The 25,859-nt window shown below is 35.9% G+C and overlaps 1 protein-coding gene across 1 annotated transcript; it reads left to right on the top strand.

Moving 5' to 3' along the window:
- Nucleotides 1–5,594: 5,594 nt before the first annotated feature.
- LOC122093547 (transcription factor MYB102-like) lies at nucleotides 5,595–7,179 on the top strand. The gene is made up of 3 exons (XM_042663899.1): nucleotides 5,595–5,843; nucleotides 5,950–6,079; nucleotides 6,196–7,179. Exons 1-3 carry the CDS (start codon nucleotides 5,711–5,713, stop codon nucleotides 6,992–6,994), a joined length of 1,062 nt encoding a protein of 353 aa, XP_042519833.1. The 5' UTR covers nucleotides 5,595–5,710; the 3' UTR covers nucleotides 6,995–7,179.
- Nucleotides 7,180–25,859: the final 18,680 nt, after the last annotated feature.

Consider the following 25,859-nt stretch of genomic DNA (forward strand, 5'->3'; position numbering starts at 1 on the left):
TTATATAAAGATGGGAAGTAGATAGCAATTAAGAGGTTCAAATTCAAGACTTCCTGGTGAACTGTGAGCATAAGTATTTCGTGCACCAGAGCTCAACCACTATGGTCAGCATAGGTTTTTCGTACATATACAATGTTTCAATTTTTAATTCTCACCCCTACGCTGCGACACTCTGAAGACAGAACTATGAAGGATCTTCACTCCTAGTCTTTTTAATGTGTAATTGGGCCTGTAGCGATAACAATTATGACTGGCCCATAACCCAAAACTTGTCATCTGATGAACACACTAAGAGCTCTACTTCTAGGGGAAGGGGAGGAGAATGCACAGCACTGCCTATGAAATGGAGACTGGTACAATATAGAGTTAGGTTGAAGTTCCTTAAAAAAAGAAAAAGAAAAATAAAAGGGGGGGGGGGGGGGTGTGTCATCTGATCTGGATCAATTTTTTTCTTGCAACCATTGCTCATCTCTGAATCAGCCCAATATAGTTTATCTCTCAATTGGCCCAATAAAAGTATATGGGCTTGGACGACATTGTATATGTACATCAGGGGAGGGGTTAACAGCCCTTGAACTATCATATTAATTGTAAATCCAGTGTCTAGCATACTAGCTTGTAACTTCTGTTTGAAGAGCTGGCGTCAAGAGGTCGATGAGTCGACCCATTCCCTCTCCCTTTCATTCCCCCTTCCCTCTAGTGTTGGTGAGCAAAGTCTCATTGAGCAGCTCATTAGAGAAAAAATAGCTCATTAGAGAAAAAACAATAGAGTTATTGTATTAACTCTCTCTCTCTCTCTCTCTCTCTCTCTCTCTCTCTCTCTCTCGGTTCTACTTATGTCCCAACAGAAAGTGAATGGAGGAGATCCAAAAGGGGAAGCAAAACCAGTCTACTCATTGCATGGGTCATCGGAGTTGTGCTAAAAGCTCATGATATTCAACTGATCCCCCATTCTCCCCAATCGGTCTAACATTATCCAAACCAAAAGACAAATACAACAACAGTCCACATCTCATTTGTCTCCAGCAGCCGACCATTTAGTTTACTTTCAATGCCGTAATTTAGGGTGAAAGAAGACCTAAGGATTGTTGACTTCAAGCCTGCACAGAAAAAAGTCTATCAGATGATTCAACTTCGAACTTGCTTTTCTCCTCCTCTCAATAATTGTCTTCTCTTTCGCTTGGGATCTATCCATTATTTTAATGGCTATCTCTCACCTTCTCATCCAAAAGAACGAAAAAAAAGGTTTTCTCAATGTCGTTTATACTATAATTAACAACTTTGCTTTCAAACGAAAATTTAATGCCCACATCATGGGTAGAAGAAGATTAGGGTATTGTGGAACCCACAACTCAATGGACTAGGAGACCAACAATATAGAGATAATTGAATGCCCAAATGTACATGTGAATTGGGGTGAAGTTTGGTCATGAGAATCCGAGCTCATCTCAACCCGTCCCGAGTTCAAATAGGGTTTGAGTCAAGTTTTTTGACCCTGAGGGCAGGTTAAGATTGTAAAACCACAACCTTAGGTCAAGGTAGGGTTAGGCTCGAGTTGAGGCCTCAGCCCAGCCCAACCCAACCCGATCCGAAATTTAACTCACTTTTTATATTAGAATTTATGACTCGTATTGCTATTTTATTTTTCTATATTTTTTTAATGTATAGGATATGAATGAAAAAAACAGATCAATCAAGGTTAATCTAACCATTGCAGAAGCCAAGGTCAACCCAATGTCCAACCCGATCAATCTGGCCTTAACAGGGTCAATTAGGGTCGAGTTGGGTTGGTATGAACCCTACAGGGTGGGGCCTGATCATGAATCCAACAAGGTTGGGTTGGGTTGGGCTTTGGTTGAATTTTGAGGACCTAGCTAGGCCAAGTTAGGGTTTTAAGAAACCTGACCATGTTTCATCCCTAGTGCAAATCTTAGCCCTAATCCACAAAACCAAGTCGAACCAAATCAAAATTAATATGAACTTATTCGATCATATTTCCAGTTGGATTTTCCAACATTGTAATCAAACTAGATCGTGTAGAAATCAAATCAAATTAATAAAATCGAATCAAAATTAAAACCAAGCCGATATTTTTTTTTTTTGGTGGAAAAAACAAACCGATATAACCCATTAAGATATTGATACCAATCCAAAATTCATAAAGAACATAGATTTTTTTATATATTTTTGATCGAATATATTTACATGATAAAATGAAACCGAAACGATAAGAATCAAACCAATGATACCAATCCAAACAAATCAATTGACTCCCCCAATTGTGTGTAAGATAACATTTCTTTTTGAGGCGACATATACATGGTCGGCAAAGTGGTTCACCTCACGGAGAAACCTAGTGTGGAGGTGTAAACCCAAGAATTTACCAACGAAAATGAAGCTCTGACTCTTTTATCTGAGAATGCTTCAAGTCACGGGTCTGGAATGGAACCCCTCTCATCACTATCATAACAGCTTAGATCAGGAACTGGATAATGTACAACAGCATCAGGACCTAGCTTGGGTTTCTTTCCAACAATTACTCAACCATAAGGTGCCACAATACAATGATCTTCTGCTCACCCAACTCCTAACAGTTTTACTAACCTCACAGGTTGCTTAATGATCCATCCAAACACCTCAAATTCAATTCTAAACTACACGAACCCTTAAAATAAGGTAACATATAAAAAATAGAAATTATTTTTTGTTTAAAATGTGACTGGATTATCTTACTCATGTATCCATGGTTTTTTTTTTTCTTTTTTTTTTTTCAGGGAATTGAGAGTTGAGACTGTTAGTTTGGGAAGAAATGGAGATGAAAGAAAATTTTCGTTCTTCTGAAATTTAAATGCTGAGTGAATGTTTCCTGCACAGCCCACTTGGTTGACCTTCCTAATGCAGTTCAATATGTCCACAATGAAAACCAAATTTGGGGTCTAAAAAAAAAAAGAGATACATGGACTACAAATTGGGTGCATGCCAATACATGAAAAGGTATAATGTTTAACATATGTTTAATCTAAATCATGCTATTGATCCAACATTAATAATCCCTTGCCCATGGGTTTGAGTGTCTTGGGATTGGTATAAAAAATATTAAGTAGGGCATTATGGACTTCTTTTGGGAGGAGGACAAAGTAATAATGAACCTAGATGTATGGGTGAACCCTACTCCATTAATGAAGGAAAACTTTCTCATTTATCGTAAGTGAAAACAAATTTCGTTGAACCAAAGGAATAACATATAGGAGTTAGCACGCAAATTGCAATTCCGTTACATTTAACATAGGGGTCAAAAAAAAAACAAAAACAAAAACAAAAACAAAAACAAAACATTATGTTTTCATACATTTTAGGATCTTGCATGTCTTTCTTCACACATAGTGAAAAGAGAATCTCTTGATCCACGGGCTATGGTGGTTGAATGAAACTCCTGAAATAATGCTTTGGACATTTGTACAATAAGGGGAAAGAGGGAATAATGTTACTCTAATAGTTAGAGATTTTAGGGAATAATGTTACTAATAGTTAGAGATTTTCTTCACCCACAATAAAGAAAAACTTCTGCCTACATTGTAGTAGTGCCTAGCGAGTTCGGATCAGGTTCTCATACGAGAACTTGAGTTTCGATTCTCGTACAACTAAGAGGTGGACGTTTGTAATCCACTCATTATCTCTTCTAATTTTTTGACCGACTACCTATCTCTTCCTAATTTCTATCATATTCTCTTTTCCCATACCCCTTCTCTCTCCTCAAGGTTTTTCAAATTTTTATTTTCCTTTAACTATGATTTAACATTCTTTTATTATTAATCCTACAAAATAGCTTTATTTTAATCCTACAAAATAGTCGACTCCCTTATCTCTTTCCTTTTTCCTTTAGTTCATTTTCTCTCCGTCTCTCTCTCTCTCTCAATCTCTTCCTATTTTCTCTCTTATTCTCTTTTCCCATACTCCCTTTCTCTCCTCATGGTTTATCAGAAATTTTTTTTCCATTAAAATAGCTTCATTTTAATCCTCCAAAATAGTGGACTCCATTATCTGTTTCCCTTTTTTTTTTTAAGTTCATCCTCTCTTTCTCTTAATTTTCATTAACATTTTTGTTTTAAAGCTCACTTAAAACCATCTACTATACCAATACAAAGCAACCTAATAAAAAAAAATGAAAAAGGAAGAATTTTTCCTCATCCATAGAGGACAGTTCACCCATCATCTTAGGGTTCACAAATCTCTATAGAGTTTCAGTACAAGTCCAAAATACATTTTTAATATCTTTTTCATTCATATGAAGCCTATTTTGGACTTGGGGTTTTAGTATAAATATTATTGGAATCAATTAATTAAAATAAAAATAATAATTTAAATAAAAATAGAAAATATATATATAAAGAAAAATAATGTATAGCATTTAAATGGAGAAGAGAGATAATAGACATTTAAGTTGGAAGAGAGAGAGAGTGATAATAGTACTATAGCCTTGTAGGTAATCGTTGTAGTAAAATTTAGTAGATTACATTTGTCGGCAAAAGAGATGTACGAGAACCAAAGACCAGGTTCTCGTACAAGGACTTGATCCGAACTAGTGCCTAACTTCCAATTTGTTAGGAGATATCCTTGATAAAACATGATGGTTACGCTACCATCTTAATAGAAGAGGAAATAATTTTCATTCAATTAAGACACGAAGCTTCATAATAAATGCAGAAGAAGAGGATGACTCTTGATCTACATTAACTCCAAAAATTTATTTCAAAAACAAATCTTTGCACTTAATAAATACTCCAATATTTTCATTTGGCTTTTCTTTTTTTTTTTGATAAATAATTAGAATAAATTATTATTTATGAAACTAAATGAGAGATCTACACATTACGAACTTATATTGACATTTTACACATCAAATTAATAATAGCAAAAGAATAGATTTAAGGAGGATAGAAAAAAGGATTTGTATATTCAATAAGGAGAGAGAGAGAGAGGACAATCACAGCCTGTATTTCATTAGGCTAACTTTCTTTTTTTTTTTTTTTTTTTTTTTTAAAGGAACGATGGACACGTAAACCCAGGCTTAGAAGAAGCTGGAAACTGAGCCGACTCAAGCCGAGACTACTCAGAGCCATGCAACGAAGGGTATAGTGAAGTGTGAAGTCACTGTTACGTGGTCTTCGAAAGCGTCAGTCAGGTGGTGATTTGTACTCATTTGTACGTGGCGCCACACTAATGGTGACAGCTATTACTGAATCCAGAAAGCCAGGAGAATCCTCGGCGGGAAAACGATTTGTGTAAAGACCTTCCTACTTTCCCTTTTTTTTTTTTTTTTTATAAGCTCCCTTTTCTTTTCTCTAAATGGAGATTTGCAAGGTTAAATACTATAATTTAATCTTAATTTTTGCTTTTCTTAACCTCTTTCCTTCTTCCCTTCCCTCTTCAACGTTCAAAAAGAACACAAAAAAAATTAAAGAAAGAGACGAAATGAAAGAACAAACAAGAGACACGTATCTCTCCTGGGAGGAAACTTAACAGTGGCCGGCACCGAATCCTTTTGACTTCTCTCTTCCTTCCCCTTCTCCACTATTTATACCATGCCTCCCATACGCCCTTCAATTGTTCTGTTCCAAGATCCTTCACTTTTTTTTTCTCTCTTCAGGTGCTAATTTTAACCTTCTGTCTCTCTCTCTCTCTCTCTGAAATCAATTAAAGGTGTCAAGAAATGGGTAGAACGCCTTGTTGTGACAAAAATGGATTGAAGAAAGGTCCCTGGACTCCAGAAGAGGATCAAAAGCTAATTGATTATATCCAGAAACATGGCCATGGAAGTTGGAGAACTCTACCCAAGAATGCAGGTATACATAGTTACATACCTTCTCTTCCATACTCAAGTCTTCTTCAATGTTTTCTAATTTATACTTAAGTGGGTTTTCTTGTTTGTTCTGTTCTTGAATTGTATAGGGCTTCAGAGATGTGGAAAGAGTTGCAGACTTCGATGGACAAACTATCTGAGACCTGATATCAAGAGAGGAAGGTTCTCCTTTGAAGAAGAAGAAACCATAATTCAGCTTCACAGTATTTTGGGTAACAAGTAAGGTTTTCCTCTGTTTTCTCTTTTCTCTTTCTTTCACACTTACCTACTTCGTGGACTTTTACTGTTTCTTAGTCTCAAAAATCTGAGATCATTTTTTCCTTCTCTGAATTTAGGTGGTCTGCCATTGCTGCTCGCTTGCCGGGTAGGACTGATAATGAAATCAAGAACTACTGGAACACCCACATTAGAAAGAGGCTTCTGCGAATGGGAATTGACCCTGTAACTCATAGTCCAAGACTTGATCTTCTCGATCTCTCCTCTCTTCTTAGCTCACCTCTCTACAACCAATCTCAACTGAATAATGTGTCTAGATTTCTTGGGATTCAACCTCTCATTAATCCTGAGTTCCTGAGGTTTGCCACTACTCTCTTATCATCCCAAACCGACAACAACAACCCTGACCTTGACCTTCATCTTCTACAAAATCTCCAAGAAAACAACCAACTCTGCAACTCCCGAGTTCAAACACAGTTCCCTTCTTTCGATTCTAATCAAATCCAAAACCCAATTCTGAATGAAAACCATCTATTGCAGACCAATGTGGACCAGTTCCCTTCAATTTGCCATGATTCCCAAACCAGCTGTGCCTGGCAAGACAATGTTGCTCTTCCTTCTAATTTGACAGAGAATTTGAATATTCCTATGTCCAATTACTGCTACAACAACAACAGCTCTGACCAATCGTTGGTCGACCCTGTTTCTGAAAACTCAAATTTACAATACAACAACTGCAATTACCAGAATTTAATCTTTCCTTCGGTCCTCTCCACACCTTCATCACCAAGCCCAACTGCTTTGAATTCATCTTCCACATACATCAACAGCAGCACTGAAGATGAGAGGGATAGCTATTGCAGTAACATGTTGAAATTCGAACTCCCTGATATCTTGGACGTCAATGAATTCATGTAATCATGTCAAGATGAGCCACAAGACAAGAGCTTTAATCTTTTTTTCTTCTTTTAGCTTTCTGGGTTTTTGTGTTTGTTGTTGATACTGTAAAGTCCATACCGAATTTTGTTGTAATTCTTCTGAATCTTTTACTGTATCAAGACAAGATCTTCCCCTGTTTTCATAGAAACTTCCATCATTGATCATTTTTTGTCTCTTCTGAATATCTTAACACAATTATAAAAACCCAATTAATTAGACGTCAATCGGATAAGCACATACGATTAAAAAATTTAGAATAACTTTCCCATCTTAAGCACCCAACATTATCAAACGTTAGTTTTTCATAAAATGGTTTTCTACTTCTCTTTTTCGTTATTGGGTAAATATAATATTATTAGAAAGATCACTCCCCACCATATGAGGAAAGCTTCAAAATAAAATTTAATCAAGGAAAATTTTACTGAGCCTACTAATTATAAATTATTATTATTAAAAATTTCTCAGTTCCACACCTTTAATGACAACATCACCTGGTGCCCAACTCCTGCTAACTTCAAACAGTTTGAAGCTTCTATGTCACACTCTGAACTGAACTAAGAAATCCCCACAAGGAGGCAAGCGTAAAATCTTAACTAGTCGACGTTCCGTGAGTGTTTTTGAATAGCTTAAATTAGTAAAAATCTGAAATTGATGTCAGTGTCTAGAGAGAGAGAGAGGATAGATAGTTTCATGGATTCCCGACAGCCGGGATTTTGGCCGGCGGAAGTCCAATTCTCCGGCGACCAGTGGATTTAATTAAAGAAAGCGACACGTGTTACGCTACCGGTGAGGTGACTTACCTTTCACGTGCAAATAAAGTAATAATTTATCTATTTTTTTCCGTTGACTAAAGGAGGCCCGTGGCGGCTAAGCAGTAGTGGGGAAAGGGGTAGGTGGGGACCACATAAAACCCTTTTTGACAAACTTGCCGTGGCTCTTGTGCCGTTTTTTGTCTCTTTCGCACAACGCAAACCCCAAACATAAATGCAGCTATGTCAAAAACACCTTCGTCCGTATGCTGCTTACGTCATATAATTGACACGTGTGTGCGTATTAGAACTTTGATTTTCCGAGGCAATGGATCCTATGGTACGACTAGCACAGTAGTTTTGTCTGAACGTGCGCTGTAAATGTGCCACGTATCTATTGAGGAACGTGCTTTACGGCATGAGAAGTATGAGTTGTGTGACCACCCAATTATGACCCATTTATTTTATTTTATAAATGGGGCCCAATGAAACCAGCTGGATCCCTCGATCCTAGGGAACCGGGCTAAACGGTAGTAATATTATTTAATCTTATCCAGTACGGATTACAAAGACATCTTTGGCCGCGGATTTATCATTTCCTAGATCCTCTTCCTGTACGTTAATTTGAAGCCAACACCTCCTCATTTATGAGAAAGACTCAGTTTCTAAAAGTAAAAACAGGACAGACAGATGTTAAAAGTTGATTTATACGACCAAGTGGTCATACAGATCGTTGAAAAATAGATTCAAACTCTTCATTTATTGTTGAAGACGGTTATTGATAGAAACCTAAGGAATAGATATTTTGCATTGTAAGTGATTGCATCTAGGAATTAAAATAGATAAAAAAATAAAATGAATATGAGGAGAAAAGTTAAGGTTAAATTTCTTAGTCCACCTTCGGTTACACAAACATTTTCCTTTAGACTTATAATCACGCGTGAATTTGACAGGATAAATGATTTCCGTATATCAAAATGGTTCATTTAGTTATACCACGTGGAAACTGATCTGGTAATTCTCAATCATCTTTGTTCTCATGTATTGGTGATTTTCCTTCCAATCTTTTGCTTCTCACCCATTAGATTCTTGGAGGTTCTGTTTTTATTGAATTTTCAGAAAATCTATTTTATTTGGTTAACGAGTTTGGACCACTACTTGATATATAAATAGTTAGGATAGCTTGGGTTTACCTATCTATAAAATAATATACCACGTGTTAGAAGAATTTTGTCTTTGTTCAAAAATAATGTTTAGATCAAATATGTGCAAAACTACAAACAAACATGAACTCACTGGCCAAACTCTACTAGAATTTTTCCAGATTCTTGTTATCCTTATCAATCTCCATTACCATGCATGAATAAGAAATAGCTCTTTACGACTTTAGTTATCTTTTTCTTCATTCCTAAAATAGATATATATAGATAGATAGGTGGGGGTGGGGGTGGGGGGGGGGAGGGAAAGGGATAGAGAACTTAACATTATTAGGAACATTTGAAACAATTAATTTTATAGGAATTGACGAATGAATATTGAAGGGAGATACTAGAACATAAAAAAAATTAATAAATTTCAATACAATTACTAAATTAAAGTATATATTAATTATTAAAGCCTCTCATTAAGGCTTCGCGTTTCTCAAACTGATTAATAAACATGTTGAATATGGCGTTTACTTCATGATAATTCACATATTATAATCATGCACTATATCTAAGAATTCCAAGGTGATAAGGGCAAAGTCTCTTATGTAAAAAATACTTATGTTTTAATCTTTTCAAAATTTTATATGCCACTATAAAATTCCATTTAGGTTAAAAGTTATGAAATGAATAGAATTTAATATTACATACATGTCCGCTAAGTTTGAGCTCTCACTATATCATTTAGTGTATATATAAATATATATATTGGGTATCTTTTTTTGTCGTTATATTTATAACATTCTCATGATCTAACTGTTACTCTTGGAGCTCGATCGATCAGTCTAGAACATGTCGGTATTTTACTAAAGAACTAGTCAAATTAATTTGATCCCAATACTTAATATCCTTGTTTAACTACGCTTTGGATCTTTAAACTTCATTAATTAGTGTGTGAGGTACTAAGATGTGACGCTTTGTTATAGAATATAACAAAATGTTCTTCAATGTTTATTGTTTGATCTATGTTAACTTCTCTACATGATCTAATTAAGTATCTCTCTTTGTTGGAACGTGTACATTAAGATGCAGATGGGATTAATAAGCATATTATTACTGTTAGTGTAGTAAAAAGACAAAATTAAGTGATGATAGATCAAGTGATTACCATACTTTTTTGATTCAATACTAACTATTTATAATGAAATATCATTTAGAACATATACTATCCATTCAAAACTTACTAATTTAATTGGTATCTTTGATCCCTATAATATTATTTATATGGACTTTTTATTTTATGTTAATGTACAGTAAAATTTAATGCCAACTCCCCTTTAGTTTTATCAATTTAATTAATGTATCAGGGTACTTGTACGCTTTAGCTTAACTTTCTCTATTAATCAATATTAGACAATCCAATCAAGGACCAATTCTCTATTCCATGGTGATCTTATCTGAAGCTTTCTAAGCAACAAATTAGTACCCAGTATAGGTTAACAAAAAAAATTAGTACCCAATATAGTACCTAAAATATAGTGGCTTACCCAGAAAAGAAACCCATTAAAAGGTGGGATCTGCCACGTACTTTTGAGACACAAAGTCATAACTTGTGCAACACGTGAGTTAACAAGGCCATATAATCTGGTATCCAAGACCATTAGAGACTTAAAATCCCTACTGATGGCTTAGTTACCGTATTCAAACATGCACTAAAGCAATACTGGTGGCTTGATTAGTGTATCATATATGATCCAAGAGACCTCACCTCTCACACATTTGATGACAAAACTCCCTAGAGGAGGAAGGTTGACCTTGACTACCCCACTAAAAGAAAAACTATTGTTTTGTATTATTAGTTGTAAAGTTTCCATCCTAAAATGGCCGGTGGAGGGGAAATCCAGATCCTCTGTTATTCCTCATCATGTTATTCTTGTGTTATTTTAGATGTAAAAGACGACACGTGACATGGATGATGTGGAAGGCTAAGATGAGGAGAGAGGAACATGACCACAAAGAACCGGTTTTAGTTGAACAACTCATACCAGTCTCCCATGAACCAGATCAAACCGATTGATTGCCTTAATATTTCATTTTTGAAATGTGAAACAGAGTGCTCGTTCCCTTGTCTCTCTCGCTCGAAACTATCTCTTCTCTCTCTCAGTTCTCAAATCTAGCTCCCTCCCGAAGCTCTCTCTTCTACACACTTAGATGAGGAATAACAGAGGGGGTGAAGGTCTCCCATGTGTATAATGGGGTTGTAGGTTAATTAGTAGTCAGTGTGAGATTAAATTCCTAATACTCCTTTACATGTGGTGTTAGATCAAATGCCAAGAAATACGAAAATAAATAGACAAAAGATCCGCACGACACAAAGATTTAAAGAGGTTCACCCACTAGTGTGGTGTGCTACGTCCTCGGGCGAAGAAGAAGATATTTCACTATACAAAAGAAAGATTACACCCAAGCAGCGATGAGAAAACTCGCATTGAAACCCTAACTCGAAAACCCCCCAAAATACAATGATTTTCTCAACAAGACAACAGTACATTATATACTTCAAGTCGCGGGTCGATCCATCAGGTCATGATCGATCCGATCAAACCATACCTCCCTTGCACCCCTATACGAGATCAGTGATGGGCTCCAGGCTTGGACCTATCTGCCTAACCCCTCTGTTTCCATCACATATCTCAGAAAAAATTTTATTCGGATCCCCACCAAAATATGTTGGAGTAGGTCAATCTTCAAAACGAATCAAGAATTCAAGACAAACTTAACATATGGTAATACATATAGTCTGAACTAATAGGTAAAGAGCCTTCAAAATATATAAAAGGATTGTACGTAGACTAATTAGTAGCTGATGTGAGACTAAACTTACAGCATTAGTAGATTCAAAACCAATGCATACCATATAAGAAATGTTTCTTATGTTTTCCTTGCTTTGGTGTTTTCAGTCACTACCAACCATTCAAATCTTCTCACCAAGAACAAAAAACCATTCAAATATAGAGGTCAAGAGCCAGAGAGAAGAAGAACCACATATCAAATCGGCTTGGAATAAGCAAGAAGTACACGTAAGACGACGATGTGAAGTTACTGAAAACCTGTTCTTCAGGTTGGAGATGGAGCTCAGTAGATATCATCTATACGTCACTTATACGTCAAACAAGTAGGACCTCTTTCAACCTTCACTATTCTATACGTTATATATAATCAGACCAGAATCCAGAGGCCTACCTTCTCTCTCCTCTCCCCACAAAGCCACAAACTCAGAACTGTTACAATCGTGGATCACGAGAGTAATTAATCTCTCTAGTCTACGAAGATCTTTGACGTGCGCGTCAAACAAAATTTGTGGCTTTCTCTCACCCTTTCAAAGCTCCAAGGGGTTACTACGCGTTTTTGACTAAACCCCACACAGGACCGGACCCTCTCCCTCACTCTCTCTCTCTCTCTCTCTCTCTCTCTCTCTCTCGACCTTTGCCGGCTCTCTCTCTATCTGTGCCCTCCCAAGGCTCTAAACCCCCCACGACACTGCGACTTAGCTTCTTTTTTTCTTTCTTCTGTGATCGACCGCCCAATGGAAAAATCCTCCTTCAAGGATTTGAATTCGTACAGTCTCAAAAGTGTAATTTTGTCTCTGCTCACTTTTTTCTTCTCTTTCTTCATTTTTTAGCCTTCTTTTTTATCTTCTTTCCTCTCATTATTGAACTCTGGGTTTGCTTCATGGACGAGATTTCCAATGGAGAGATAGGGGATTGATTCCTTTATGCTTCTGTTTCACATTTATAATAGAGGACATGATTAGTGTTGGCGTGTTGCTATTGTGGGGGACGAATTGAAGAATAACAAAAGTACTCAAGGTGGTTTGTCAAAAAGTAAAAAAGAAATTTATGTAGTGGTGAAATTCGTAGTTTTCTTGCATTGACCAATAACGAAACACTGGAGTTCCTTGGTAGTATCATATTTGTGCTTTGAATATCTCTTGGTTGACATTGGGTCTAGTCTTTAACTCTATGGAACTTTTTATCGGTTAGTCCTCAAGATAGTACAATTGTCTTCCCAGACCTACCAAATGAAAGAGAAGAAAAGCTGGCAACAACTCCTCTTCCAAAAGGAGGAAGAAGCTTCTTTCTCAGAAAAAAAGCTTTTTTTAGGCTTCAAATGTGACATTGTGAACAGCCCATAGGAATGTTAGGATGAGTGAACCTTAGCCATACAATGATCAGCGTCTCTTCAATAATTGGATCTTGGCCATGCATCTTGGGATGCTTAACATCTAGTATCTTTAATGAAATTAATTATGTCTACTGTTCATGGTTTCAAGAATCGATATTGTATCCCCCATATATCGTATGGGTATCGGTTAAGATCGATCCCCAATTTTTTATCGATTTGGATCGATTATTCGTATTGTTTCAGGGTAAATCAAAACTAAGGGAAAAATCGATCGATATTCACAACTGATCCTATCTGATCCAGATCAGTAGGGTACCAATATCAATATCGATACCAATACCATCTCCTAAATCCATGCTACTGTTACATGATTATTTCCTAATAGATTTGTTAATTCACTTTTTAGTAGTATATGAAGTATCTTGATATATGACATTCACTTGCGATCATGTTTCTAGTATTGGTCTGGGATCAGTCGTATCGATTGTATTGGATAGGTATCGGATGAGATTGATCCTAATTTGATATCGATCCGGAACGATGATCCAGATTGTTTCAGGGGAAAATAGAAAAAAATAATACTTTTTATAAAAATCAGGGATAAAATAGACTGATACTCACCGATCCCATCCGATCTAGATCGATATCGGATCGGTATCGACAGAGACCGATACCAATACCGTCCCCTAAATCCTTGCCTGCGATAGGATTATAAAGCTAATTATTGGGATCCATCCTTAGTGTCTAATAACACAAAAAAGGAGAAATTGGGTTTATCTTCCATGATCCATCCGTGGTTTGCTCAGATGGTTAGGGCGAATTGAGAATTGTGTGAATATGTGCACTATCCTAGGTTCGATTCCCCATCTGTGCATTTGCGATTTAAGTAGAGATCATGGCAGTGGGTTGCTGGACTAGTCTCCCCGAGGATTAGTCAAGGTGCGCGTAAGCTGGCCCATACACCTTGATTAACACAACAAAAAAAAGAAAAAAAAAAACAGAAGGTCCATCTTCTGTGATTGTTGGGGTAGCTGCATGTTACTTCTCATCTTTCTATGTTTTTAACTATTCTAATGGGTGAATCAATGGCAATTTTAAATAGTTGAGGCCATTTGATTATTGAATCTGATACAAAGTACTAATCACAAACGGTTGGGCGAATTGGGGAATAGTCGAGGTGCGCATAAGCTAGCCCGAACAACTTAATTAACACAGACAAAAAAAAAAAAATCCATCTTCCATGATTGTTGGGGTAGCTACATGTTACCTCTCATCTTTCTATGTTCTTAACTATTCTAATGGGTGAAACAATGGCAATTTTAAATGCTTGGGGCCATTTGATTATTGAATCTGATACAAAGTACTGATCTCTATCTTCGCCTATTTCCATTCTACGCTTCTTAAAGCTTATAATTCATATCTAGTAGCGTTGATTTCAGTAAACCTTTGGTTTCCAAAGGAAATATCTTGATTGGGAGTACCATTAACCACACTCCTGCTCAGTACTGAGGCATGGCTGGACCTTTCTTATACAATCTTGATTTAACACTTGGACCTTAACCCATGTGTTTAAGGAGCTGTACGTCTCTACTACTCTCTTATTGTGAAAACATCCAAATAGTAGGTGAAGAATTCCATCCAAAAATAGTTGGTGAAGAAAATCTAACAACTCAATTAGTCCAATCAGCCCGACCTCATGACCTGAACACCTGAAAATTTTAGGGTCTGAGCTAGGCTAGGATTGAAGTTTGTAGGCCTGGGAAGAGACTATTATATTTGTATATACATATAAATGTATGCAAGATAAGAATTTCGAATTAAATATTATAATATATATTATTGATTTAACATAATATAATTTATTTTTTGGTAAAAATTATATGAGGATTAACAAAAACAAAGGCAAGATTGGGCCGCTTGAGACTGTTAGGGTTAAGGTTAGGGTTTGCATGTGAATGCTAAATTAAATAGTCAAGAGAACTCTATCTTTTGGTGCAGTCAATAAGAGGGCGTGCACAAGCATTTTCAACAAAGGATAGCATGGTTTTTTCACACTGATGTGTCTAAGTGTAGAAACACACACATAGAGAAGAGGTAGTTTCCTCCAAATTAAATATAACATTTAAAGAAATAATCCATCGTTAATAATATACAATATATTATAAACCACCTCAATACTTACTTAGGATATGGATTTAAAGTGCAGTAAAATGTGTCATCATAGAGTAATCTAAACAATTTAAAAAGACAAAGTGGAATGATCAGAGGTGAAATTTTGCTTTATCAGGTATAAAAAAGAAGCGCTCCATGGCAAAGTTCAGTAAATACTGGTTAAATAAAGCTTGGAACTGAAATAAATTTCTCCTTTTATAGATATTTTTACTGATCATTTGACCATATGGTTAAACTGTACTTATCCGCCATCACCTAGTGGTCCTTTTCTAACATAATCATTATCATTTCTATGGTTCAATGATGGGTTAAAAAAAAAAAAAACTCAGTCAATGGAACCATTGATACAAGTTGATCTTATCCACTAACATGTTTTAATATTTTGAAATTATGAAATTGCATGTTATTAATCACCATGCTGGATCAGAGAGTGTCAATTTAGAGTTGAACCAAAATCTACTATTTAAAATCAAATCGAATTGAACCTAAACAAATTAGTTAACTTTTAGTCCTAAATATAGAATTTTTTTTTGTTCGATTTTAGGTTGAAACTGATAGTGCAAATCAAAATGATTAAATTCTATTCGTTTTTAATATTAAAAAAAATGTGGATTATGATTTTAACAAGCGAATATCTTTTTTTTATCAAGATGTTAATAGTTTGCTCGAACACCTAAAATAGGTTTCAAATTAATTGAATACAAACCGTGTTAAATTCAAAAAATTAAACATATAAAATGGAACTGAAACCGAACTATGCCGACTCGATCATGGCTTTGAAAAGAGTCTCTTATTTGGTTTTTATTTAGTTTGATTTTCACATATTATATATTGAACCAAACATAAATCAACCCAAATCCAACTTTTTATTTTTTATTTATTTATTTATTTTTGGGGTGGGGGGTGGCGCGTGGGGGTCGGGGTCCGGGTGGGTCCATTATTATAGGCAATTTGAGGTCAGTTATCAAAGAGGAGATGTGATTTCTCATTTCTAGAAGTTTCAATTAATGCGATCAATGTCAATTTGTCAATCAGATGTGAATTATTTGAGAGAAGTAAATATTAAATGAACATAAACTAATGACAAAATCAAAGATGTTATAATCACTTGTCAATTTTAAGCCAAGCATATGTACTCTTTTGTCTCACACATTAATGGTGATGTCTAAAAGATTTCAATGGCTTTTGGTATTACTTGAAAGAAAATCTTCACTTGCTTGGCTAATTACATCACGTCTTGGACTTAAGAATCCAACTTAATTAACTCCTCTCCCCCACACGGTCACACACACACACAAATATCTTATCTTATGGCTTTAATTAAGAACCATAATAATCACAACTAATCCATAGAAACAGTAACCCCCTCAGGGGTGATTAAGTAGTTGATCAATCCTGACATTCATAGAAACTGTTCTTCTTCGACTGGTAACTAATTACTAAATTTCCATCAACCTTTCACACATGTCAGACACAATTAAATATGCCTAAGGTGAACCCTACATCTACATACAATACATTTTTTTATTCATTTATTTAAGAGAAGAGAAAAAAAACAATAATAATTATTATAATAATAAAAGAGATTATAGGTAGGTGCAAACTGTACGGTTGCAATGGGGCTGGGTTGGGCCATGCTTCATAAAACCCTAGCCCAACCCTGAGTCCTCTTAACTGGGCCTAAACCCACTCTGACTTTGACTCAAGGCTGCAAAACTTCAACCTAGGCTCAACCTTTCAAGGTTCATCCCAACCCTTACCTGCCTTGATTGACCCTGATTTTTCAGGGTCGGGCTGGAATGACCCTAACCCTAATCCTAGTTTACCATCAAGGGTCAGGTATACCCTGACCCTAACCCTGCAAAATATGAAATAACTAAAAAATAAAAAAATATTCATAATAAAAATGAGATAAAAAAAAAAAAAAAACATAAAGTCATAAATTACTTGTCATGAGAAGAACATCATAAAGCAAACATTCAAACAATATAAATAACTCTAACTATTATGGTAAACAAAGAGGAGATCATCCTAAGAAAACAAATAATTCAAAAAGTTTCAATTATTTGTCATGATAAACAAAGAGATCGTCCTAATAAGGCAAACAATCCAAAGATTTTAAAACCCTTGTCATGTTAAACAAAGAGGAGAACATCCTAAGAAAAAAAAAAATCCAAAGTCAACATCAGGGGCACGGTAGGGCCAAAATCAAGGCCTGAACTAACGGTAAAAAAATCAAGGCCAAGGCCGGGTCCAGGGCGGGTTGGGTGGGCCAAAAACATCAACCCTTACCTAGCCTGACCTTGATTCAGGGTCAGAAATTTCAAGACGGCTAAGGGCAGGTTTGGGCCTTTAGGGCCAAACTTGCACCCTAATGCAGAGCACGTCTTAGGCTTAAAGAGTCTTTTCCTTAGTTAAAAAAAATATAAAAATAAAAATAAAAAATTGAAAAAGAAGAAGAAGCTACTTGGTCTTGTTCCCCTATGCCCTCCCATAGTGTCCTATGAAATCACACCCCTATCCCCATGGGTGGATACCCTTGCATGTTCCTCTATTCGGTCGTGTTGGCATGGAGGCCATGTGATTAGATAGTGTACTTTATCCCTAAAAAATAAGACGACAGATGATGTCCTAAAATGCAATGCATCTCCTACACCAACATGTGGGCTAATGGGAGTATTAATAAAAGCATTAATACAAATGAAATTTTCACTTTTCATGAGGGGTGGGGTCATCCTTTCACCCACACTACTACTGGGTATAGGAGTCGTACTGTCTTTTAGGTTTATTTCTCTCAAAACTATATTTCTTTTTTTTTTTTTTCAAGAAACTTGACTATCATGCCATTAAATTGGACTAGATCCTAGAATTGGAACCGTTTAGTATACAAGACAGTTCTGAGAGATCTTGATTACCCAAAACTGTCTTGTTTGACACTCTTATATATGCTAAGACCTCTACCTCTTCAGATATAATCCTTTGCCAATTAAGCTACTCATTGGGGTTATACAATATACACATAGAGCAGTCTAGGTTAAGGTAGCCCTGGTTCTATTTGATCCACATAAACTTTGCATGTGAACAAAGGCCCTCCGGGCGACTAAGTTTACCTTTCTACAAATTTCAGTTATATCCTGCATACAAAGAGAGCAAAATTAATTGCTGAATATATTACTGGAGTGGGACTGTCAGATGTTTGAATCAGAAATCTGAAAAAGCAATTTCGGAAATTAAAGGGTAATGAGGAGCTGACAGTTTCAAATTGCCATGTGTCACTCATTGAGTGGTGGGTTGAACTAATGCTCGTCAACTAGAACTGCCCCTGTATAAATGTACAAACTATGGGGTTCAGCCCAATCTAATCATTATTCCTGAACCGAGGACAAACTGGAAAATTGGGCTATTTTAAGATCCCGGACTTTAAATCAGTTAGGCCCAAGTTAGGACTGGGCTATTTCAGGCCAGATATGGGCCTCAATTGGTCTGGGCTGGACTGTGGCCAACCCAAGTTACAAATCCCAGTCCCTAATCTCAAGATTCTGAACCTTGAAACTCTCAATCCTCAAATCTCTTTTTTTTTTATAGGTACGGAAGGAAGTAGATAACAGCCAGAAGACTCGAACTCAAGACCTCCTGGTGAGCATAAGATTTTCAATCCTCAAATCTTAATGGCATTTGGTAGCCAAAGCAGACAGATTCAACTTTAATCCATTCAAGAAAATGAAGAATCAGATTGAAGAAATTAATACCCCTTCACACCGATGTCTACCCCTCCTTTGCCGCTACCACCTCAGCTTCCGATGACTTCCCTTACCCCCCCCCTTTCCCAACTCCACGACCCCCACATCTTCTTCAACACCAACACCCTCATCAACAGACCTCTATTAATTTTGATCCATGGCTAAATCCTCCTCCAACGTTCTATTCCTTCCCTTTCTTCCCCTCAAAGAGCGCACCCAAGTCACTCCCTGCCTTGCCCCAAGGCCAACTAATGGGCAGACCATCAAATTTGCATTAGATTACTTCGTCTACGTCTTATACTCCCTAACTAGACAACTCAAGGATGCGAGTCAGTGTTGCAATCCCTTGATCCTCTACGAGCTGAACCCAGATCGATTGCAAATTAGATTTGGTCTGGGTTGATATGGTCTTGGGTGTTCTCACCTTATAACCCGGCTTACGGGGCTTGAATTTTCCCAAATTCGTGATCCTTAAGCTGAGTGGAGTCCCTTAAAAAGGGCTACCTGGTCTTGAATAGATTATTGTAGATGTTGGAAAGTGTGGTGGTACTTTACGATAAGAATTTGGTGTTTAATATGGGTTGTCTAATCTCCAAAGAGGCTCTAGGTGTTTTCTTGATTATGCGAGCCCAGCTTGTTAAACCCACTGGCCTCGATTTGGAGGTTCTTAATGCTGGAGGTTGGAAGTTTATCGTCAGGGATTGGACTTTTACTTACATAGATGACATTAAGAGTGAAATAGGGTTGGGTTGAGTTGGGCTGGGCTGGGTTGGGGGTGGGTTTCTTAAAATCCAAAACTCAACCTAAGCCCAATCTTACCTTGTCAGGCTCATGCCAATCCAATCCAACTCAATCCAATCCAGCCCAACCCTAATTGACACTAATTGGGCCGGGCTGGCCCTAATTTTTGTTAAGGTCAGACTAATCCTAATTGACCCTATTTTTGCCATTTGTGTTCTAAGCATTAAAACACACACATACACCCACCAATAAATTAAATGATCAATACACATTTAAAATTATGAAGTGGAACACAATAATAGATGTTCAAGGCACCTACCCATAAGAATCGATGACCCAAATTTCATTATTCTGAATAAAAGTATAAGATAACAGTCTTTATATAAATCAGGGTCAAAATTAGGGGTTGGGCTAGGCCTGGGCCTAGGTGTCAACCCATGCCTGGCCCAACCCTAACCCAAGGTTAGAAATCTTAAAGCGGGTTCGGGTTATCAAGTGATATACTTATTATAGGAGATGACATAACACATATACAAAAAACTCTCTCTCAACCAACATTTATGAAAGAGATCTTGGACATTTACGATATTTTCTTAGCCTTGAAGTTTCCTTTGTTGCTAACGGATATTTCCTGTCTTTAAGCCAAGTATGCCTCTGATTTTTTGGCTCATATTGGGATCATCAATAATAAAACTGTTGATACATCTCTTACAAACAACACTAAGTTATAAGCAATAGAAGAAGAACCTCCTAGAAATGCTACGCCCTATAGTCAGCTTGTCAGTTTTGAAAATACAACATAAAACATTGCGATAAAGAAAGAAAAAATAAGAATACGCAATCACATAATGCATGCAAATTTAACAGATTCAATAAGATTGTCTACATCTTCATTGAGATGAGATCCTATTTCACTATCAATAGAGAATAGAGTTACAACACTCTCATCACACTTTCTCGCAACTTGTTTACTAAAAAGACACTCACTACAAATATATACCTAATACTCCATGCAGTAAATTAACTAAAATACCTATATAGCCGAAATTGCCCAGTTGACAGCTGCTCATCATAACATCGCCTATGTTGTCTATGTTGTCAGTCTGTACATGATTGTCCCACGATCCCACTCAGTTTGCTAGATCCTCTCCTTAGTCACATCGAGGGCATTTTTCTCCTCCATGGCTTTATACATTCCGAATTAAGGGTATATATGGTACCTAAAAATTCTTTTTTGTTAAGGGCATATACTGCTCCTGATTGGGCAGATGATTCTACTGATTAGCTTTCTACAATGGGCTATTGTTTTTTCCTTGGCAACTACGTACCTTGTTTAGTAAGAAACAATGTTATTTTGGGAAAATATTTTTGCGAGTGTAGAGGTGCAATGAGCATTGAATAGTCGAGATGACTTTGGGGTGTGTGATCGGATACTCTCGACCATTCGATGCTTACCACAACGCCGCACTTACTATAGGGAATAACTGTCCTGTAATTTCTCATTCTACCATTGAACTTGAGTACTAGGATCTTAGTAATGGCACATCCAAACTTGTCTAGTTTTGGCTTCGGCTTCTTCAGGTTATGGGTGTCTTTTTCCAAAACCAACTCATCTATATTGTGACAATAAGAATGTTGATCAAGTTTCTCACAATTACATGTTTCATGAATATGCTAAACACATTGAAAATGATTGTCATTCTATCCATCATCATCTGCTTCATGGCACTCTCACTCTTATTTTCATTTCATTACTAAATCAACCTACAGGTTTATTTACCAAAATTTATCCTTGTTTTCTTCATTTATTGGTGTCTAAACTCAAGTAGGTTTCCTCCCATCTACTTGAGTTTGAAAGGATGTTAATGTATATCTTAGGAGTAATCTTGGGTATCAGATTTGTGGATTTGATTGAGTAATCATGAGGATTGGATTTTGGATTTGATTAAGTAATCTTTGGAATTGAATTGTTGATTTGATATTTTGATTGTAAGTAGTAGAAACCTTTAACACTCAGGGTGTAACTCCACTGGTCTAAAGGTGTTGTGTGTTAATAGACGTTTCAAGTTCGAGTCTTCTCGTGATTGATCTGTTACATGGGTTAGATGTGGCTGAAAGTTTCTAACATATCTGACAATCCCAACATTGGGTTGGCTTGCTAGATCTAATATGAATCATGGGAGGAATTTGACATTTAACCAATTCAAACAATTTTTTAGATATATAATAGTTGAAATTTTCATAAAATCTTTCTTCATGATAAAATGGTTGAGTTTGATTTGTATTTTAGTCAATAATGTATTCTAAGAAATCATACCAATAGTTTAGTCTTCCTTCCATGATCAAAAACATCTAAATTCACTATTTTATTTAACATATATTAGTCATTTCATCTTCTTAACCTCAATATTTTGTGGGTCCCAGACACCTCACCCGCTGAAGACCTCAAGTTTAAATCGTGGTTAAAGAGATATATGATTATACTTTGAAAATATTTGGTATCATAAATTAGAGTTTTTGAAATTAAGGTTACATTTGATGTGATTTCTTGGAATTATTGTCGACCTAGAATGCATGTCAAACATAGCATGCATGTTATAGTACAAGAAGACTCCTCACACTGTTAGGATCATAAAATCTTTCACCAAAAATCAAAGGGATAAGTTTTCCTTCACCTACGCAGTGAGGTTCCCCACTCTATCTTAAGGTTCACAAACCTTTATAGGGTTTTAGAACCTTCCCAAAATACCCCCACACCCACCATCCATATCTAGAACCTCGGTCCCATTCACAAGGCCTTAGGGAAAACTTGGTCCAAAATTAAATATATGAAATATACAACATTTTGTATTCCTTCTATTTAAAAAGATTTGGATATAATTAGATTTCAAATCATTCATGAATTAATTAAGCCTCTTCTCTAGTCATATGCTTAACATTTAATTCTTTAAACATCTTGTCGATAGTGGTAATTGATTAAACAATAGGAAAATGTTGAATGTGAGATCTCTACTAAGATCTTCCTCTAAGGTTTTATCTTCAATGTTAATTGATTAAGTTATGCTTATATTTGAATAGTTCTTCATGTTGTTGTCTTTGACTTTGTTTTGTGAGTGAAAAAGGTTCTACCAAAAATAAATAAATAAATATTCTAAAAATATCTGATTTTGATTTTTAAAGTGGATTTATTTTTGAGTTGGGGGTTTTGGGTAACTAAAAGAAAGCTCATACCAAATGAAAAACAGAAATTATTCTGAAAAATAAAGAGATAAATTTTCATGTGCTGTTTTTTGGCATTAGTTTACAAAGGATTGGGGATGGTAACCCAAGGGGGCAGTGCAGTTGGTGAGCAACGAACTTAGTACTAATCGTAAACTCGGACGTCTTAAGTTCGACTCCCACTAGACACACTTTGGACCAATCACACGGGACATTTAGTGCTCTTCACTGCTTTTATTGAAAGTTGAAATACCTATCGTTATAAAAAAATAAAGAAAAGATAGATGATGGTGTTACCTTGATAAAAGATAGATGATGATCTTAACTTGATAAAGCCCTTGAAAAGCATGATAAAACCCTTTAAAAACAGCTGTGTTAAAATTAATACAGTTCACAAAAAACAAAAAAGAAAATAAGAGTCAAAAGACATTTTGATTTCAATAGAAGAAAATTTCCGTCACTGGCCCAAGTCATCCTGTAGATCTGTACTCCATGGAAAAATTTAGGCCAAACAAAACCTCTTATGATATGTACAATGATTTAATAAATGGTTGAAAGGTCAAACATTTTGAAAATAGCTTAATAATAAAGAGAAAGGTAGGCAATTTCCATTACTAAGTGTACTTTTTCCAAACTTTGCCATTTTATAAATTGGAAGAGGAAAAAAAATCCGTAGGATTGATATTAGAGATGTCAAAGTTGACGTACAATTATAGGCCTGACATGAAACGATGGATTGAAGTTCAAGATTAATTGACTAATTACTAATCTTATCATGTTCAAGCGTAATAATTAGATGTTCATTGTGTAAGGGAGTGGTCTGATAGTCATCCGATTGGGACCATTTGAATATTGTGATTGATCGATAACCAACCGTTTGTAATTCAGTTTGTGTATTTAAGCTTATTTTTATAACCCGTTTAAGGATTATTTATAGTCAAATTAGTCAATTAGGTCATTTAAAATTTTATTAATTACTTTGAATCCAATTTTGAACTGATTGACCAATTAGAAATATGTATTTGCCTTGACCTACATGACTTAATCACCTAAGGAGATAGAAATAATTGGCCCTTAAATTGGCAAAGAAACCGATTGGACCTAACCCATTAACAACCCTAGCTGATGGCCTTTGAGCATGGTTCCAAGTTTTTTGGATGTTTATGGCATCATTCCCAACACTAAAATTTGACTCAGGCCTACCAACGAAGTGGTCATTTTTCTTAAAGTTTTGGCCTTTGTAACAATGAACAGTAAAACAAATGTCTCTCAAACGGGTAATAACGTAGATGTATATTCTGTCCTTTTTACTGCATTTTTTTTCCATTAAAAAAAATTAAAATAAGTGACTGATATCCTTTTCTTTGGTGTGTTGTTTAGCAGAAATCTATGGCTACAAGAGGAAGTAATAGACCTAACAACTGAACTTTATCGATCTGAGTTTATTAAATTCTTAAAGTACCAAATCAGTTTATCTCCTCAACGCTTGGGACTAAACCATGGAGATTAATATATTAATAAATCTCCAAGTAACCCAAACAACAAAAGTACATACCTGGCTATTTATTTTTATTATTTATACTTGTTTTTTTTTGGTGAAATGTTATTTATACTTGTTAATCTATCGTTGATGAGGCCACCATGCACAAACAAAAAGGGACAATTGATTTCTGCAAACCATTCACTCAATGAGAACTGGACACGCACCCTTACAAGCAGTGTCTTTGTCACTATGGTGGAAAATAATGGAGGATGCTTTCTATGGGCATGTCGGATTCTGATTGGTTCCCACTTTAAAGTGTTCTTGATCCTTGACCGAGCCATATAAAGTGAGGAATGGAAACAATTGGACTTGCGCTTGATGGCCTATGTCGCTACATAGGATTTAAGTACTAGAAAAATCATATATATATATATATATATATTAGAAAAAGAAAAAAATTGTAATCATATTGGTTTAATTTATCTAGAATTTTTATTATATTTTTAAGACCACTATTGTTTTCTGTAAAAGAGTGCAGTGTACGTAAGGACCAATGGAAGTGCACATGAAAGTATCTATATAAGTCATATTCTTTTTCATGGGGTTGGGTTGATCATTTCACCACCATATGTCTGGGCACAAAGACCACATTCTCCGACAAAAAACATTTTCTCATATTTTTATTTTTAATATTTATTTCAGTTTTTTAATCAAAGGGATATTGATTTCAAAGTAAAATAAAATCTAACGAAATGGACAAGATTGTGATAATTGTTGCATCTATTTATACATACATTTGGGGGGGCGGGGGGGATAAAATGACTGCACTACCTCATGAAAGGTGAAAGTGTTAATCTTGTTTATGTTTTGTGTGCAGTCCTATTAGTCCTTGCATTGGTAGAACACTTTCCCTAAAACTTAATAGTTAAAATCAAAATACTTTAGAGTCAATTACATAATAATATGAAGTAATTTTACAAAAATTTATTTGCTTTATTAGTGATTTGACTTTTCTTCCCTCTTCTTGATTTCCCTCACAACCAATCGGACAATATCAATAACGAATACTTTCTATAAAACAAATATTAACTAAAATAATTGAGATCGAGTTTCTCTTCACCTTCGTCCTCCATGGACATAAATACTGTGGGATGCCTAGGGAAGGAATAATTTCAACTGAAAACAATAGCGGGTGGAAGGTTGTGATGGGATAAGAATCCCATCATGTGGTTGTTGGGATACGATATCTTGTATTCTATTGCAGTTTATTCCAGGGAACACTAGTACACCTCCCCCCTAAAAAAGGTAACGACTGTCATGTTTGCCAATAAGCGATTTGTGGAGTTGCAAGGGGAGTAGGAGGCCCCCTACATAGGGGGTGTAGGGGAGTGAAGCCCTCCACCCGAATTT

The sequence above is a fragment of the Macadamia integrifolia genome, chromosome 11 (assembly GCF_013358625.1).
Source record: "Macadamia integrifolia cultivar HAES 741 chromosome 11, SCU_Mint_v3, whole genome shotgun sequence".
Lineage (NCBI taxonomy): Eukaryota > Viridiplantae > Streptophyta > Magnoliopsida > Proteales > Proteaceae > Macadamia > Macadamia integrifolia.

Excerpts from the sequence above, each read along its gene's own strand:
- LOC122093547 (XM_042663899.1), top strand. The coding sequence starts at position 5,711 with ATGGGTAGAACGCCTTGTTGTGACAAAAATGGATTGAAGAAAGGTCCC. Across the intron at positions 5,844-5,949 it reads AACTCTACCCAAGAATGCAG|GGCTTCAGAGATGTGGAAAG; the intron begins GTATACATAGTT and ends TGAATTGTATAG. Across the intron at positions 6,080-6,195 it reads CACAGTATTTTGGGTAACAA|GTGGTCTGCCATTGCTGCTC; the intron begins GTAAGGTTTTCC and ends CTCTGAATTTAG.